The sequence below is a fragment of the Pteronotus mesoamericanus genome, unplaced genomic scaffold, assembly GCF_021234165.1.
Source record: "Pteronotus mesoamericanus isolate MK-2021 breed Mesoamerican mustached bat unplaced genomic scaffold, CSHL_Meso_final contig_2, whole genome shotgun sequence".
Lineage (NCBI taxonomy): Eukaryota > Metazoa > Chordata > Mammalia > Chiroptera > Mormoopidae > Pteronotus > Pteronotus mesoamericanus.
The window spans coordinates 29,626,342-29,644,312 of NW_026555084.1; the positions used below are offsets into that span (position 1 = coordinate 29,626,342).

The 17,971-nt window shown below is 37.6% G+C and overlaps 1 protein-coding gene across 2 annotated transcripts in view; it reads left to right on the forward strand.

Annotated features, from left to right (window-relative positions):
- RAPGEF6 (Rap guanine nucleotide exchange factor 6) overlaps window positions 1–17,971 on the forward strand; it is a 183,540-nt gene that overhangs the window by 143,290 nt on the left and 22,279 nt on the right. For both annotated transcript variants that reach the window (XM_054568500.1, XM_054568502.1), the window contains 4 exons: window positions 159–542; window positions 7,456–7,667; window positions 13,942–14,065; window positions 16,447–16,470. In XM_054568500.1, the coding sequence (XP_054424475.1) occupies window positions 159–542; window positions 7,456–7,667; window positions 13,942–14,065; window positions 16,447–16,470 (744 nt within the window). The remainder of the gene's footprint in view (window positions 1–158; window positions 543–7,455; window positions 7,668–13,941; window positions 14,066–16,446; window positions 16,471–17,971) is intronic.

Here is a 17,971-nt window from a genome sequence, read left to right on the forward strand (position 1 = left end):
TAGTTTGGGTAGACGAAGCCATAATTTTCACAATTCGGTTATCCTTTTGTGAATATGTGGGAATTTTTTAATTTTTAAAAACATTTTTACAGTAATAAAGAGGGAAAGTGGTCTTACAAATATAAAATCACTTATAAACACAATTTCTTTCCTTTTAGGTATTATTTAAAAAACAACATGGAAACAGAAACCTTGTGTTCGGATGAAGATGCGCAGGAACTTGTTAAGGAGAGCCAGCTCTCCATGCTGCAGCTCAGTACCATTGAGCTGGCTGCCCAGCTCTCAATGAGGGACTTTGATTTGTTTCGTAATATTGAGCCTACTGAATACATTGATGACCTTTTTAAGTTAGAGTCCAAATCAGGAAATACTCACTTGAAAGAGTTTGAGGACATTGTAAACCAAGAGACATTCTGGGTTGCCTCAGAAGTTTTAACTGAGTCAAATCAGCTTAAACGAATGAAGATTATTAAGCATTTTATTAAAATTGCACTTCACTGTCGTGAGTGTAAGAACTTCAATTCCATGTTTGCAATAATAAGGTAAGTTAGCGCAAAAATTAGTGTGCAATTTCATCATGATACTAGACATAATCCGATATTCTGCTTAGGTATTCAGTAGCGAGGAGAGGAAATTTTAATTAATAGGTTTTTACTAAAGAATTGTTAGATTTACTATATTTTTCATTCTGGTGATACTGTCTTTTTGTTTCTTCATCTTTCTATTACCTAAACTTTCTTTTCATGTGTGTGTGAATATGGGTGATTGCCTTCCCATTTTCCCTCCTTTCTGCATGTGCCCAACATTTAGTCTTTACCGTCAGACCTTTCTGTGCTGTGCCTCTTGCAGTACCTGCCTCACTGTGACTTCGCACTGAAAAGTCAGCGTGGGATCAGTGCTCTAACCCAGCAATTTTCAGCCTTTTTCGTCTAATGGCACACATAAACTTAATCACTAAAATTCTGTGGCACACCAAAATAGATATTTTTTGCCCATCTGACAAAAAATAGGTATAATTTTGATTCATTCACACTGGACAGCTGTTATTGGCTGTCACTTTTTTATTTGACAGCGTGAGCAAAAAGAAGGCAGGTATTGTGTGATCTAATAGTTCTTGCAGCATACTAGTGCGCTGCAGCTCACCAGTTGAAAATCGCTGCTCTAACCTAAAATAACAACAGCAGCAATAATAATGACAGCTGTTTGGTGAGCTCTTCCTGTTTCCAAGGCACTGCGTGAGGCGTCACTGGATGTGTTGCTGCTCGAGCAAGGGAGAGTGTTAGAATTATAAAAGCCCTTCGGTGTTTGTAAGCCCAGGGATGGTGGATGGTTGCATGAACTCCTAAGAACCTTCTTCCTTATCCCTACTCACAATGAGAAGCCAATCTTGTTAATTTGTTTTCTGACCCTCGTTAGAGGGATCCCTCTTCCAGCAAGTCTGATTTTAAAGATGGGGGGTGGGACGGGAAACAGCTGCAGTTCGGGCCACTTAATAAGGCCATACAACAGCAAAATTCCACCTTAACCAATTCCATCTGTTTACAGTCCTCCCAGAATTTAATTATGATTTGTTCCTCATATGTGAGAATCTTTATATAGACTTTTTAATCATGTCTGTCATGACAATAGGAAGCACCTTTATGAAGTTACCCAGTGCCTGCAATTGAACTAGACACTATAAGAGTATTGAATAGAGATTACAGAGTGACTTTTATTTGAATCTTGCCTCTCCCATGTAGTAGCTGTGGGTCAATGGAAAACTGAAGACCAGTTTTCTCTATAAAATACAGGAATTACACTCCCTACTTCACAGTTTTTAACAGCTGAGTCTAAAACGGGAACAAAGGAGCCATTGATAAACCCTTGGAAGGCTAGAAATTTGAACTCTTTGTACAGGAAACAAACAAAGAATTCGAGTGTACAGGCTCAGTTTTGGAGTTCACCATGAAGAAGATGGATTGACACTAAGAGCTTTGTGTAAAAAGAGTAAGAAAGAAAATGGTAGTGGGCTAAAAACCATTCCTAAGAGACCATCCTCACTGGGGGGTAAAGAGGAGAGTCCATCCAAAGGCAGGGATTGAGTACAAGAAATAGCAGGGCAGCGCAGTGATGATAGTGTCCGTCACTAAAGCAAAGGAGAGATGGGAGCCCCAAGGTAAGTGTGAGAGAAGCTTTGGTGAAGAGGCTTTGCTGTGGTCAAGAGGTTTCTATTCTTACGAAGAACATTTTATTACACACATTTTCAATAATTTATGTGAAGTTATTTGCTCTATATTTGAAAGTATATCAAAAAATATGAAAAACAAAACTTTTTAGCACAGATGATACAGGTGAATCAGTCCATTCCTATTGGAATTAAATAGTTTAAATTCTCTTTTTTTCTTAGTTTAGCTCAGTGACTTTCAACCTTTTTCATCTCTTGGCACACATTACTGCAGTTCTGCAGCGCACCAAAGAGTATATTTTTTGCTGATCTGACAAAAAAAATAGGTATAATTTTGATTCATTCATACCAGCTATTATTGTGTTGGCTGTTGTCATTTTTTTTTTCCCCAATCGAAGGGAAAAGAGGTTGGTGCTTGTGACTACATAGACAGGTATTGCACATATTAAAAATTATGGAGGCACAGCAGTTGAAAATTGCTGGTCTAGCTAAACATTTGTCAGTTTTGTATATCATTTCAAAAAACCAGTTCTTAGTTTCAGTGCTCTTTTTCAGTGTTTTCCTGGCCTCTGTTTTATTTCTGTTCAGATATTTCTTTACTTCTCCTAACTTTGGGCTAAGTTGCTTCTTTTTACAGTTCTTTGATGCATAAAGTTAGGTAATTTATTGAGGGTTTCTTGGGGGGGTTGGTAATACAAGTATTTATTACTATAAACTTCAGTTTCAGAACTGTTTTTGCAGCATCCCATAAATTTTGTTACGTTGCATATTTATTTTCCTTTGTTTAGGAATTTTTAAAAATGTCCCTTTTTTCTTCTTTGACACATTGGTAGCTCATTGGTATATTGTTGAATTTCCACATATTTCTAGATTTTCCAGTTCTCCTCCTTAGCTACTTTCTAGTTTCACACCATTGTGGTTGGGAGATACTGGTATGATTTCAGTCTTCTTAAATTTGCTAAGATTTGTTTTGTGGTTTTTCTAATGATGTCTCCTGAAGAATTGTGTTCAAGCCTGAGAAGAATGTGTTTTCTGCTGTTGTTGGATGGAATGTCATATATGCGCATTAGGTCCATTTGGTCTAAAGCAGGGGTGTTCTACCTTCTGGCGTCTCTGGGCCACGCTGGAAGAAGAACAGTGGTGTTGGGCCACATATTAATACATTGTGACATGTAATCACAAAAAAATCTTGTACTGTTTTAAGTAACTTTACAGTTTTGTGTTGGGCCACATTCATAGCCATCCTGAGCTACATGCAGCCTGCAGGCTGCAGCTTGGACACCCCTGGTAAAGTAGGGTTCAAGTCCAATGTTTCCTTACTGGTTTTCTGTCTGGATGATCTATTCGTTGCTGAAAATGGGGTATTGAAGTCCCCTACTATTGTATTGTTTTCTACTCCTTCCTTTAGATCTATTAGTATTCACTTAATATATTTAGGTACTCCGGTGTTGGGTACATGCATATATATGATTGTTATGTATTCAGGAAGAATTGACCCTTTTATCATTATAAATGACCTTTTGTCTCTTGTTACCACTTTTGACTTAAAGTCTATTTTGTCTGACAAATAAAGCTAGTCCAGCTCTCTTTTCGTTTCCACTTGTGTGGCATACATTTTTTCCACCTCTTCACTTTGAGCCTCTAAGTGTCCTTTAAACTGAGCAAGTCTCTTATAAGCAGCATGTAGTTGAGTCCTGTTCTTTCACCCATCCAACCACTCTCTGCCTTTTGATTGGAAAATTCAGTCCATTTACATTTATTATAATTATTGATATATAAGGGCTTACTACTTCCGTCTTTCTTATTTTCTGGCTATTTTGTAATTCACTTGTTCCTTTCTTACTCTCTTGCTGGGTTTTGTTGTGAATTGTTGATTTTTTTGTTGTTATATTTTGGAGACACAAATGACAAGGCAGGATTCTTTGGTAAAGACAATAATGCTGGTAAAGACAAAAATAGAAGGCAACAGGAAAAGAAGACAGCCAAACATGGGAGAGATTGACTCCATAAAAGAAGCCGTAGGCATGAGTCTGCAGGAGCTGAGCACGGCTCTTGCGGACAGGACATTGTGGACACCATTCATTCGTAAGGTCTTCCTGGAAAGTCCTTCATTTCTCTAGTATTGTTTTACCAGATAATTCTTGGTTGGCAATTATTTTTTTCTTCAAGCACTTTGACTATATCACCCCACTCTCTCCTGGCGTAAATGATTTCTGCTAAGAAAATCTGCTGATAGCCTAGTAGGCTACAATCCTTTTTTCTGTTTCTGCCTTTACAATTCTGTCTTTGATTTTTGACAGTTCTATTATAATGTGTTTTGGAGCGATCTACCAGCTTTCCGGACTAGGCTGTCCAGATCTCTACCCTGGTTTGGAATGTGATCTGCCGTATTTCTTTAAATAGACTTTCTGCCCCTCTTTCCCTTTCACCTCCTTCTGGAACTCCAGTGGTTCAGATGGTGTGTGTGTGTGTGTGGTTTTTTTTCCCTTCAGTTCCAGGTATTCATTTGGCTCCCTTTTGTGTGTTGGAAGTGTCCCACATGGCTAAGGAAACCAAGCCTTGCTCATCAGATTCCTCTCCCCCGTGGCAGGAGTCCCAGCCGCCTCGTATAGCCCTAAGCCATGCCAGGCGGGGTGATGCCAGCCAAGTCAAATTGTTTGTTTGTTTTTTTACCTACCTCAGAGCATCCAAACTTTTTGTTTTGTCTTACTTTATTCCAGCAGAATGTTGGAACTTCTCTGGAAGCCTGGCCTTCCACAAGGCTCTGTTGTCTGTAGGTGACTTCCCAAGGCAGTGTTCTGCACGTGTTTCTGGGCCACAGCTGAGAGGGGCCAGAATTAATCCCAGTCTCCTTTAGGTTCCACAGCCAGTATGGAAGCTTAGCAGCCTATTACCTGACACACCTGGGAGCGAGGCTCCTCCCAAGTCCCTTGGAGTGTGGTGCTGGGTCCCACAACTCCATGGGGGGCACTCCTGTTCACGGACAGTTGCCAGAGTTTTGTTGTTGAGGCAGGGGGATAAAACGAGCATGTCAGTGCTGCCATGATACTGACATCCCTCTGTCCAGTCATGTCTTGGTTGAAGTTTGTGGGAATTATATTTCCTAAGTGTATTCAAAGCACCTTTCTGTTGCCTTTGAACTTCATTGACAGTTTGTCTGGCTTCAGAGTTCTTTTTTCATATGTTATTTCTTGGACACTTAATATACATTGGCTCCACAATTAGCGTTTTACGTAGCTGTTTAAGTTTCTGCGATTACTTCCTAGGTCTGTTCCTTATCTCTGAGGTCATTTACTTTACATGAATGTTTCTGCACCTTTTTTAGTTCTGTATTAGGTTCTCTGGAACTGTGGTGTCTATTCAACCTGTAGATTCAATTCTCCTTTTGTTTCTGGAAAGTTTTCCAAAATTGTACCTTTGAATATTTTTTTCAGTTCCATCACTTTTGTCTCCTTTCTCAAGGATACCACTTACATAGATTTTAGATCTCATTTGTCTTCCGTATCTATTACTTTCTCTCTTTCTTTTCACCTGTCCATGTCTAGTGATTACTTTTATTAATCCTTTCCTCCATGTCACTTGCACAGGTTTTTAGCATTGTCATTTTTTGTTAATGCTGGTTCCAGTGCGGGCTTCATTTCTCTGTTGGTTTTATTTTTTCTTCCATTTTTTCCCCTGTAATTCACTATTTTTAAATCACTGTCTCTCATCATATTTTTCCTGAGTTTTATATCACTGTATTTTTATATCACTGAGTTTTTATATCACTGTATTAAGCTCTTTATTTACTTCATTAATTCATTTGAAATCATGGCTAGGTTGTTGATTAATCCCAGTTTTTATTTAATTGCTTGGAACATTTTTCTGCTTTATGTTTAACTATTTGTTATAGGACCTGTGTTCATTCCTCCTTTTTAAATGACATGCATTTTCCTGTACCAGCTGTTTGCAGAAGGTTCATGTGGGAGTGGGGTCAGGGGAGCGTCGCGGGCCAGTAGGGACTGAGCCTGCATGTGAGTTGTTTTACTCTCTACTTTTCAGCGAAGGGAGACTGGCACGTTTGAGACACTTATTCTTTCTGTCGTGTCTCAGTGTTAAGCTTCTTGTCACCAACATGTTCTGTTGTTGTGCCCTGTTACAGTCTTTCCCTGACACTCCCTAGTTGTGAAGGACAGAGTCTAGCCCCTGCCTAATTCTGTCCGCCTGCGGGCTCTGTTGTGTTGTATCACACGGGATTGTGTGTTTGCCTTCAGTGGCATTACATGCTGTAGAACGTTGTGCTTTCCCAGCTTCCATTGAAATCTTCAGCTGTAGGTAATGTTTGGCAGTATTTCACATACTCCTATTTGACCTTGACTATTTTGTGACATTCATCCTAATGGGCTTAGGAGGTACAGAATCTGTTAGTGTCAGTGGAAATGAAATTTGTGTTTGTTACTCCTTGTAGTTGTTTGGGATAATTTCTGAGAAGCAAAAGGAGCAAAGATATCAACTTCACACCTTAAAATCAGAACACAAGAGCATATTTTAAATACAATGGTGTGGTTGAAAATCAGGTGGCTTAGCGTAAAAGTAGGATTACCAGTAAGAAAGTTGAGGCATTTTTTATGTACTATTCATATGGCAGCCTACCTGTGAAATGTTAAAATAGAAGTCAAGGGATAGGCAAGAGTTGCGGCCTAATTGGCATGAATTATTTTTCAAGATAGGGCTATCTGAGTGTGTTTAAAATCCTGCAGAAGGGAGACACTGAATGTATGGAGGCCTAGGGGACAAGACTAGGACCTAGAGATATGGAAGCGTTGCCAGCAGGGATGGTGTGGGACTAAACCTCAGCGAAGGAACATTGCCTCAGCCCCAGAAATTGCCTCATTTATGTATGTATCAGTTGTGCTCTGCATGACTTAAACCACTCACAAATAGATAATATCTCTATAAAGTTATTTCTAAGTAAAACAAAAACATTGTGATACTTGGAGTTTTTAAAAAGTGATGTGTCTGTTTTATAGAATTATTATTTGTCACTTACATGCAAACTATAAAATAAAGGTTATAGGTATACAACTACAGGCAAGCAATGTAATTCCTCTGAAAGAGGATTTCCTTGTTTGAAGGTCAAGGAGTCCTACTTATTTATTTTTTCATGGTTTATTTTGTTTGTTTCAACACATTGAAATGTGCCCCTGTGTATTTTAGCTTTATTAGAGAAACTCGGTGTTTGCACTCTGCTGACCTGAGTCCTCTCTTTTATGCAAGTCCCTCTTTAATATTGTTCTTTTCATCTTTGGCAGTGGCTTGAACCTGGCGTCTGTAGCACGACTCAGAGGTACTTGGGAAAAGTTACCGAGCAAGTATGAGAAACACCTGCAAGATCTCCAAGACCTTTTTGATCCATCTAGAAACATGGCAAAGTATAGAAATATTCTTAGTAGTCAAAGCATGCAGCCTCCAATTATTCCACTCTTCCCTGTTGTCAAGAAAGATATGACATTTCTACATGAAGGTATTTAAAAGTTATTTGAAAATTAGCATGTTTAGCTTCCACTAATTCTAGAGAATTGTCATTTATTATATTGATATATCTTTTTAGCCTAACGGTTATATATCATTAAAGTTTTACCCAGTTAAATGCAACAAATTTTAAGAATCCAGAACCTACATTATTGACAAGAACAAATTTAGATGTTTACCCTCTTTATTTAAACATAAACTTCACTCACACCAAGATCAGACGGTGTGATCATATTTGTTGTTTTGTTTAGTAATGTTTTTCCAGCTGTTTTAAAAATTACTTGACACATACAAAAAAGTGCCCAAAAGAAGAGAAAAACCTAATACATTTATAAAAACACCGATGTAACCAACATCCAGGTCAAAAATAAAACATCGCCAGCTCCCCAACAGCCCCGTGCATGCCCCTTCCCCATTACCATCCACATCATCTTTTCCAAAGGTAACTGCTGTTCTGACTCTAATACTGCGGTTTAGTTTAACTTGTCCTTGAACTCTATACAGATAGAACCATAGGGTATGTTTTGTCATACTACATTTTGGTTTGGTTTGTTTTCTATTTTATTTAGCTCAACATTATAGATTTGGGAGATTTTTCCATGTTTCCGAGTGTGGTCTTACTTCATTTTCAAAACTAGTATTCCCTTACATGAATGCAATGCAATGGTTTTATCCATTTTGTTGGTGAGTGTTTAATGGTTTCCACAGTTCATCGGTTACGTATAATGGTGCTATTATTGCATATATCCTTGCACATATCCCTCAGTGCACATGCATTTTTGATATAATTTAGGATGGAATTTTTGAGTCCTGGTATTTGTATAATCAACTTTAGAAAACGTTGGGCGTTACCTAGTAAAGTGGAGCATTGGCAGTGTTGTTAGAGTTCTTGTTCCTCATCCTTACCAACACGTGATAAATTTTTTTTTAATTTTTACCTATTCCAACAGTTGTGTGGTTTAATTTGCATTTCCCATGTTACTAATGAGGAAGAACACCTATATATTTATTTGTCCTCTTGTCAGTGATCAGTTCAGGTTTCTTGCCAATTTTTAATTAGGTTGTTGCCTGTTTAATGAACTTTTAAGAATTTTTTATAATTTCAGCATATAAACAACTTGCCTTTGGACTCTGTTAAGGTTTACTTTAACAAACGTTAAGTTTCTAGTTTTCAAAGATCTTTCACCATATGCTTTATCTATAATCTCCTGCATTTTTTTGTACGGTATTTGTCTTACTCCATAAACTAGCTAACTCTACACTGTTTTATTATTTTTCTAGTGTTGCACTAGGCATTATAGTATTTATACTCGTTGATACTAGTTTAATATTCATTAGTACTTTTCTGCATGTCAGGCAATGCAAAGAACTTAGATCATTTTAAATTTTATTTATCCATCTCTGACTTGTACGTATTTATTGCCATGCCTTTGAATTCCATGCGATACCACCATTGTTTAATAAAATCAGTTTTTATTTAGCTTTACCCACTTGATGCTGATGTTACTGTTTTTTTTATTCTTTTATGCATTGCAAAGTTTCCATACTGATAGGGTTTTTTTTCCTATAGAAAATTGTTCATTATTCCCTTAAGTGCAAGTCGGATGGTGATGAAATAGTTTTTGATGAAATACCTTAGTTTTTGTTTCTCCTGAAAATATCTTTACTTCATATTCATTCTCAAGGCATAAGTTCGGTTGGCAGTTCTCTTTCAGCATTTTGAGATAACATTATATCATCACCAGGCTTCATTGTTAATGTTAAGAAATCAACTGTCTCATTTGCTGTTCTTTTGACTGTAGTCTATTCCTTTTTTTTCTCTTTGTTTTTCTTTTTCTTTTTATCTTTCTTTTATTCCCCTCCACCCTGCAACACCACTCCCCGCCCCCAGCATTCCCCCCTCTCCACCAAGCATTACCCCTCCCCCTTCCAACCTTAGTTCATGGCCATGGGTTGTACATATAAGTTCTTTGGCTTCTCCACTTCCTATACTATTCTTAACATCCCCCTGCCTATTTTGTACCTATTGTTTATGCTGCTTATTCCCTGTACCTTCCCCACTATTCTCCCTCCCCTTCCCCCTCCCCTCTGATCTCCAGTTCTGGGATTCTGTTCCTGTTCTAGTTGCTTGCTTTGTTTGTTTTTCTTTTGTGTTTTTAGGTTCAGTTACCGTTAGTTGTGAGTTTGTAGTCATTTTACTATTCATAGTTTTTGATCTTTTTCTTAGGTAAGTCCCTTTAACATTTCATACAGTAAAGGCTTGGTGATCATGAACTCCTTTAACTTGACCTTATCTGGGAAGCATTTTATCTGCCCTTCTATTCTAAATGAAAGCTTTGCTGGATAGAGTAATCGTGGATGTAGGTACTTGTCTTTCATGACTTTGAGTACTTCTTGCCAGCCCCTTCTTGCCTATAAGGTTTCTTTTGAGAAATCAGCTGATAGTCTTATGGGAACTCCTTTACAGGCAACTCTCTCCTTTTCTCTTGCTGCTTTTAAGACTCTCCTTATCTTTAATATTGGATAGTGTAATTATGGTGTGCCTTGGTGTGTGCTTCCTTTGGATCCAACTTGTTTGGGACTCTCTGAGCTTCCTGGATCTCCTGGAAGTCTGTTTCCTTGGCCAGATTGGGAAAGTTCTTCATTATTTTTTCAAATAAGTATTCAGTTTCTTGCTCTTTCTCTTCTCCTCCTCACACCACTAAGATTCAGATGTCGGAACATTTAAAGTTGTCCCAGAGGTTCCTGAGCCTCTCCTCATTTTTCTGAATTCTTGTTTCTTCATTCAGTTCTGGTTGAATGTTTATCTCTTCTTCTGCTCCCAATCATTGATTTGTGTCCCAGTTTCCTTCCTTTACTGTTGTTTCCCTGTATATTTTTCTGCGTAGCCTTTGCTTTTTCCTCCAATTTGCGACCACACTCAACCAATTCAACAAGCATCCAGATTACCAGTGTTTTGAACTGTGCATCTGATAGACTGGCTATCTGTTCATTGTTTAGTTCTGTTTTTGAAGCTTTGACCTGTTCTTTCATTTGGGCCATATTTCTTTGTCTCAGCACACTTGTCACATTAGGAGGGACAGAGCCTTAGGTATTCACCAGGGCGGGGCAACCCAGGTTGCTGCGTTGTGGCTCTGTGTGGGGGAGGGGTCCCAGAGGGAACAGTGCCACTTGCTGGGCTCTAGGTTGGCTTTCAGTCACTCCCCCAGCTCCCAACAAGCAAATTGGGCCCTTTTGGTTCTGATTCCCAGGTGAGTGGGTTTGTGTATGTTCTAGGACCCTGTGGATCTCTCCAACGGATTCTCCTGTGAGGCTGGGAGTTTCTCCTGCTGCCACAGCCCCCACAGGTTTTTAGAGCCAGAGGGTTTGAGGCTTTCTTTTCCTGCTCTGGAACCCTGGGTTGTGCGGTCTGTCTCACTCCCCATCTGTTCCTTGGCTTTATCCACACACAAACGTGGGGCCGCCCAGACCACCAGCTGCCGCCTCACCTGCCAGGTCCACCAGCTGCTACCTTGCCACACATCCTCTCCGCCCCGGCTGCCTGTCTCTGCCCTTCCTACCAGTCTGGATGAATGTGTCTTCGTTGGCTCCTTGGTTGTCGAACTTCCATACAGTTTGATTTTCTGTCAGTTCTGGTTATTTTTAGTCTTTAAATTTGTTATTGTCCTTATTTTGGTTGTGCTAGGAGGCAGTGTATCTACCTACACCTCCATCTTGGACAGAAGTCTGTAGTCTGTTCTTTTTCCCGTAGCTTCTTTATAATTTTCTTCTCTTTGTGTTTTTCTCTAGTTTTGCTATAATGCGATCAGGTGTGGCATTTTAATTTTGACTTGTTTATAAAACATCTTGCGATCTGTTTTGGAAAAATCCTGTTATTCTGTCTATAAGTTTTTTATCTGCCCTTCCTGGAGCTTTTCTGTAGTGATTTTGATTTCACTTCTGTTAGACCTGATTAATGCCTCTATTGTCTCAAACACTGTTTTGTGTATTTCTAACTTTTCTGTCTCACCATGCTTTATTCTGGATATTTTCTTCCAACCTATTGTCCAATTTATAATTCTCTCTTCAACTATGACTAATTTACTGTTACGTTTATTAGTGTGTTTCCAATTCCAGTTTTTCTGTTTCTTCAGTGTTACAGTTTACATTTGTTTATCTTTTTATCAGCTTGTTCTCTGCCTAAATTCTCTGTATTGTTTATACATCTTTGCACATATTTAACATAGTTTTTATTTATTTATTTTTAGAGAGAGGGGAAGGGAGGGAGAGAGGGAAACATCGATGTGTGGCTGCCTCTCACCCGCCCCCTCCTGGGGACCTGGCCTGCAACCCAAGTCATGTGCCCGGAGTGGGAATCAAACCGGCGATGCTTTGGTTTGCAGGCCAGCACTCAATCCATTGTGCCACACCAGCCAGGGCTAACATTATTTGAAAGTTTGTCTCTAATAACTGCATAATCTAGGTCCTTTGTGGGTTCCTTTCTGCTGTCTTTTTTGTCCTTTGCATTTTAATCATGTTATCTCTTCTCCTGGCCCTGGTTATTTTTGACCAAATGAATGTTGTGTATTAAAAAATTATAGAGATAATCTGAGGTTTCAGATGATGTTCCATTCCTCCAGGGAGAATTAAAGATTCCTTCTGCCATTCAGCTAGGGGCGCTAGCATCCAAAATTACTTTATTACATTTTCACATTTTGAGATAGCTTAACTTGAACTTTCATCCCAGGCTACATTCAGTTCATTCTTAGTCCCAGGATATAGCATGTCAGGATCCCAACCCAAAGCATCGGAGGTTTAGTGGACTTGAGCTCTGTCGTCTAACCTCAAAAGTCAGGGCAACACTACTCAGTGTTTCAGCTCAGTGTCCGCCTTTTCTGAAGTCAGCCGGTGTCCCTTGAGTCTGGTGCTGGGAAATGCTAAACCCGCCCCAGATCTTTATTCTTCTTTCAGCTCTTCACTGCCTTGATACCTTTTTGATGACTTAAAATATTTTTTTTAATTTTTGTCCAAATTTTCTGATATTTCTCAGTAATCTTGTTCAGATACCTGCTTTTACTACCACCTCCTTCTTCATTATCACTCCTTTTTCATAAGAAGATATTATGACGCTCTGACATGGTTCCACAAAACATGTGTATGTGACTTGAAAGTATTTTTGGTGATTATTTTGTTTCTTACTCATGTTGCAACCTGAATGATTCATATGTCCAATGTATAGTTGTTGTTTACCATGAGAAGGGGGCCACCACGTGTCCCAGACCTACACAGTTCTCAAACTTGTCTTCAAGGACTTGAAGTTACGCAGAGGCTCCGTAAGGGCTGCCGTGAGAAATAAATGGGGTTATGCTGACTAAAAGACAGGTGTGAAGGGGAAACAAAACATTGCTCTAGACAGTTGGATTGCCTTTTCAACATATTTTTTGCCTTATGGTTTGAACTGCGTAAGCAACAAATGGACTTAATCTGGTCCCCTACTCATGCTCTTCAAAGACAAGTAGGCCATTTTTGAAAGTTACGTGAATTTTTCTCAGAGAACCACTTAGCAGAACAGAAACAAAAATTATGAAACTTATAAACAAGCAAATTTGTGTTAAATGATTAAAGTCATGATTGTAAATTCAGATTCTGGGAAAGAGGAAGTGAATGGCAGATTCGAAAATGTCTATCCGTATGAGCCAGCTACCTCTTAGTTTTAACTAATTATTGCCATTTGGGAAAATGGACCAACTATTGTTTAATCTCCCACTGAACATCTCTCTCTTTCTTTCTTCAAGTGAAGTCAGAAATTATTGTTTTCATGGGATATCTTCCTCTTCTTGAATGTTGACAACTCACTTAACAATTTTTCAGTATTCCAAAGCAAAGAAAACGTACTGGGTTAATTAAGCCCAAGGCTTACTCTTTGTGACCTTTGATGAAACCTGAGTTTTCACGGCCCAAAGTGACAGGTGCGCGCCCGTGCCTGAGAGTGGGGAGCCGCACACCTTAGAAGTGCGCCTACAGCATAGTGAAGGGCGGTTGAGAAGTCATGCTGTGTATCGCTTCCCAGCATTCATAATCTTTACCCCCTTAGAGTAGAATTCCTCCCAACAGCTCATTCCTGGGAACAGCGTTGAACCATCTGTGGTTTATCAGGTCTTACAAATAAGAGAGGCAGTGTGAGAAAGTTAATATTTATACCCCCCAAGAATAATAAACTGACTTCTGCTACCTTTATATGGATACTTTAATTTAGAAAATTATAAACTTTTCCTTTTATTCCTTAGGAAATGACTCCAAGGTAGATGGTTTAGTAAATTTTGAGAAGCTAAGAATGATTGCCAAGGAAATCCGTCAAGTTGTTCGAATGACTTCTGCTAACATGGACCCAGCTATGATGTTCCGACAGAGGTATGGCATGAAGTGCGTAAGAGTATTGCAGAGTGGCATTTGGAGTGATCAGTTACAGTAATGATACATGTCATTTTTTGACCATTTCCCATTTGTTATGTGCTATACAAAGTGCTTTACACAATCTCAAATTAGTAATTCATCACAATACCCCTTAACGGTAGGTGATACTGACCTTCCTTTTACCTGTGAAGAAACTGAAGTTCAGAGCAGTTGGGTAAGGTGCCCAGGATTACATAGTTTACTGAGATTTGAACCCTAGTTCTGCATTACTTTTTTGAGTAAGTGGGTAGTTCTGTATGGTTAGTGTTACTTAAAATATTAGCTAACTTCAGTGTAAGTTGCTTATCTTTACTGAAGTTACCACAAAGGACAAATACTTTCAGCTGGTTTCTAACTTAATTTGTAAAGTATTAATGTGCATATGTCTTTTATTTTTACTGAATATTTTTTAGTTCTGTTTCCATCTAAGTCAAACTTTATTCTTCTAAAATGTATTTTTTTCCTCGAGTCATTATACTGCTGTTTATTTGTGTGCAAGTTCTTTAAACATAATTTAGAAAGTGCAAATTTGAACATGTTCCTTCTTTAATAAAAATGGAAAATACTATTTGTATTCCATATTAACCTGACCTTCTAAGAATGCTTTTTAAAATTCATTTTTAATGTAATAACAAAGGCTTCCTCAAATTCTATGAAATTTAAACATAAAATACATTGTCAAGCTGTTCCCAGTAATTTTTATAATTTTCAGAGTAAACATTAGAGCTTTAATGTTTGACCTGATTTTCTTCTGGGCCTATGTGTATAGTTTCAGTTCACACAGAGCTTTAAAAATGAGGTATTTACAAAGGCAGACACAATTCGTCTGGCTTAAAAAATACAGTTTACTAAGGAAACAAAAATACTTGGTTCTTCAAAAATCGGAGATGGAGTTACTGTAACTAAACAATTGGTGTGTGTCTGGATTGGTTTTTTTGGTTTTGTTTTGTTTTATTTAAATGACTATTCAGGGGCCTTTGTTTTTTGTAAGCAGTTGTTCTCATGGTTGCCCTAGTTTGGAAATCTCGTATGGAGGAGAGGGGGTCAGGTCTCCTCCCTGCCCACCTCATGTCTGCCCCTGAGCGTCACTCTCTGTGATGAGAGGTGTCACTGACCAACAGTGTGGAAGTGCAAATCACTAAGGACCAGGGACTGAAGCAACCCTAGAGGAGAGTTTGTTTGTTTCTTTGTTTTTTAAGTTTTTTGTTGTTGTTGTCCCATGTCCCCGTACAGTGGCCTCGCCACTGCATGTCTTCTTACACGGACCTTCATTTACCCACATGTGTTAGCACTCTGGCTCCTAAAGACATAGGGGATTTGTGAGTATGCCAGACCAATTAATAGTATTATACTAAGTACCTGCTATGCTTCAGAAACGAGCAAAGAATGAAAAAAGACTGAAGAAGAAAATAAATTTGGCTGTTTTTGTGGGAATGGCCCTGGCTAAGTAGAACACAGTAAAGAAGAAAATAAAACATTTATAATTAGATTGGACTGAACTTGAATTAGTTTCATTTGTCATCCAGTACTGAAATGTACTAATTTTCTTAAGCAAATAAGTGCCCGTTTTGGTGGTGCATGTTATGTAGTATGGACAAAGTGTAACCCCTTTTATTTTAACAGTGGTCATTTTACTGGCTGAAAAACAGAATCTTGGACTGCCCACACTGGGCTCACTGGGTACAAGCCCGGGGCGCACTGAGGCCAGTGGCAATTGAAGGCAGTGCAAAAATCTGAATAAACAATTAAAAATAAAAAAGATTTTTTATTTAATCCAACTGTATAATAAGGATATACAGTATTATAAAATTTGTGATGTATTTATACTTTTTAAGTTGAATTTTCTGGTTAAAATTTCTTATAAAACACTGTTCAAAGAAATTTTTGCACTTAAAAGTGAAATTATGTCTTTTTTTGTGTAATTTCATCCTAACACTTAAATAAGTGCCTCAAAAATCCTTCCCAAAAAATCTTTGAAGATTCTATTCCTTAATTTTAAGGTTTCCTTCCCTAAAAATCTTGAGTTCACAATTTTTAATAAATAAATGTTTTCCCTTAAGCTTCTTATTAATATAAACCTTGAATTAGATATTAAAAATATAATTGATCAAAAGAATATTTTTTAAACATTTTAGAGGTTTTTGGCCTTCAATACCTATAATTCATTTTATTCCTCTGCATTCCATTAAAGTCATTTTACTGTTAAGCTACCATTTTTCCCTAGTAAAATTTTTCTGTTCTATTCTGTCTTCAGAGTTTTTCTGGCTCTCAACTGTTGTCTTTTTTCTGTGCTTTCCTATTCAAACACATGCTTCAATGTTTGTGGCTCTTGCTTACAGGAAGAAGAGGTGGCGGAGTCTGGGGTAAGTGTAGATATGAATGCAACTGGAATGAAGGTTGTGCAACTCTTAACATATACTGCATCCTTTTCATTAATGCACGCACATAATATAGCATGCGTTCTATTAACCCTGTCAGCCTACATTCCTGACAAATGCCTTTTGCTAACAAGGTGAAAGTAGTGATAGAACTAGTTGTTTTTTTTTTTTTTCTTTACTTTTTTATTATTAATGTTCCAAAAGTCCCTTTTAGGTTTTAATTTAGCAAGGTCAGTTCAATGATGATGATGATAGGAAATATTTGTTGTGTGCTTGCAATGTGCCATACACTGTTTTAAGCACTTTATATGAATTATTTATTTCCCCAAACTATCCAATGAAATACATACTCTTATTCAATACCATGGTACAGATAGGGAAGACAGAGTTGTCCAAATTCTTGCAATTCACTAATGGTGGAGCCAAACATAGGTAGTGTGATTCCAGAGTCCACACCATTTTCTTTTATAAAATTAAATTCATAAGTATAAAAATAGATAGATTTATATATAAAGTTTACATTTTTACATCAGTTTTCAAAAAAGAAGCAGCCCTTATCTGAGCTATTTAATAAATAATTGAAATAGAAGATGATTTTAATTCCTTAAGTCTTCTAATACCACAGGACTTACAGCATTGATTGAATTTTATATTTCTCGTTTTTAATTTAAAAAATCCCTTATCTCTCTTAAAACTGTAATAAAATCAGAAACTGCCACCTTTTGTTCTGGTAGGTTCAAATCTCTGCTTATACATAGCTAGATATCTATTTTGAATCAGAATTTGTAGGATCTTATAAATCATCTATGTAGTCCTTTCATTTTTTGATGAAGAAAGATGGTTTTTGTAGATGAAGGGATTGCATAAAAAGAATTTTGTTACTTTAAGACTATAGTGAATCATGAAGTTAGATGCTTTTATTCTGTGTAAGAAGGATTTTTTTTGTGAGCCACTTTGAGTCCTGTCTTATTTGTGGTCTTGTTTTCAGTTGACGTGTGGTAAACTTGAATTTCCTTCTGCCTTTCCCTCCCTTCTTTATGTGTTTCTTATGTATTTTCTTCTGTATTATACATTTATGTTTTGGTCTCTTCTGGTTCTTCTCACTGAAAATAGAAGTTGAATCCTGGCATTACTGTTATGAGAGTACTTGGTGATTACATGTTAGTGGGAATTTGAGGTGTTTGAATGACTTAGGTATCACATTCACTGATTATTCAGCTTTAAGGTTGGATTGTATGATACTAGCAGACACTAGGTATTTTCATTTTTGTATTAGAGTGTTTTCTATTTTGGAAGGAGAAGACATTTTGTTGTCAATTATCACAGTGTTTTCATTTATTAGAAATTTTGTATGTATTTTTGATTTGTGGTCTCTGTCTCCCTGAATATCAACTAAGATAAAATTACTAAACATTTGTATTGAAATTTGATCCTAAATTTGGGGGCTTGATTTTACTGCATTTCTTTCAATCTAAGACATGAGTTG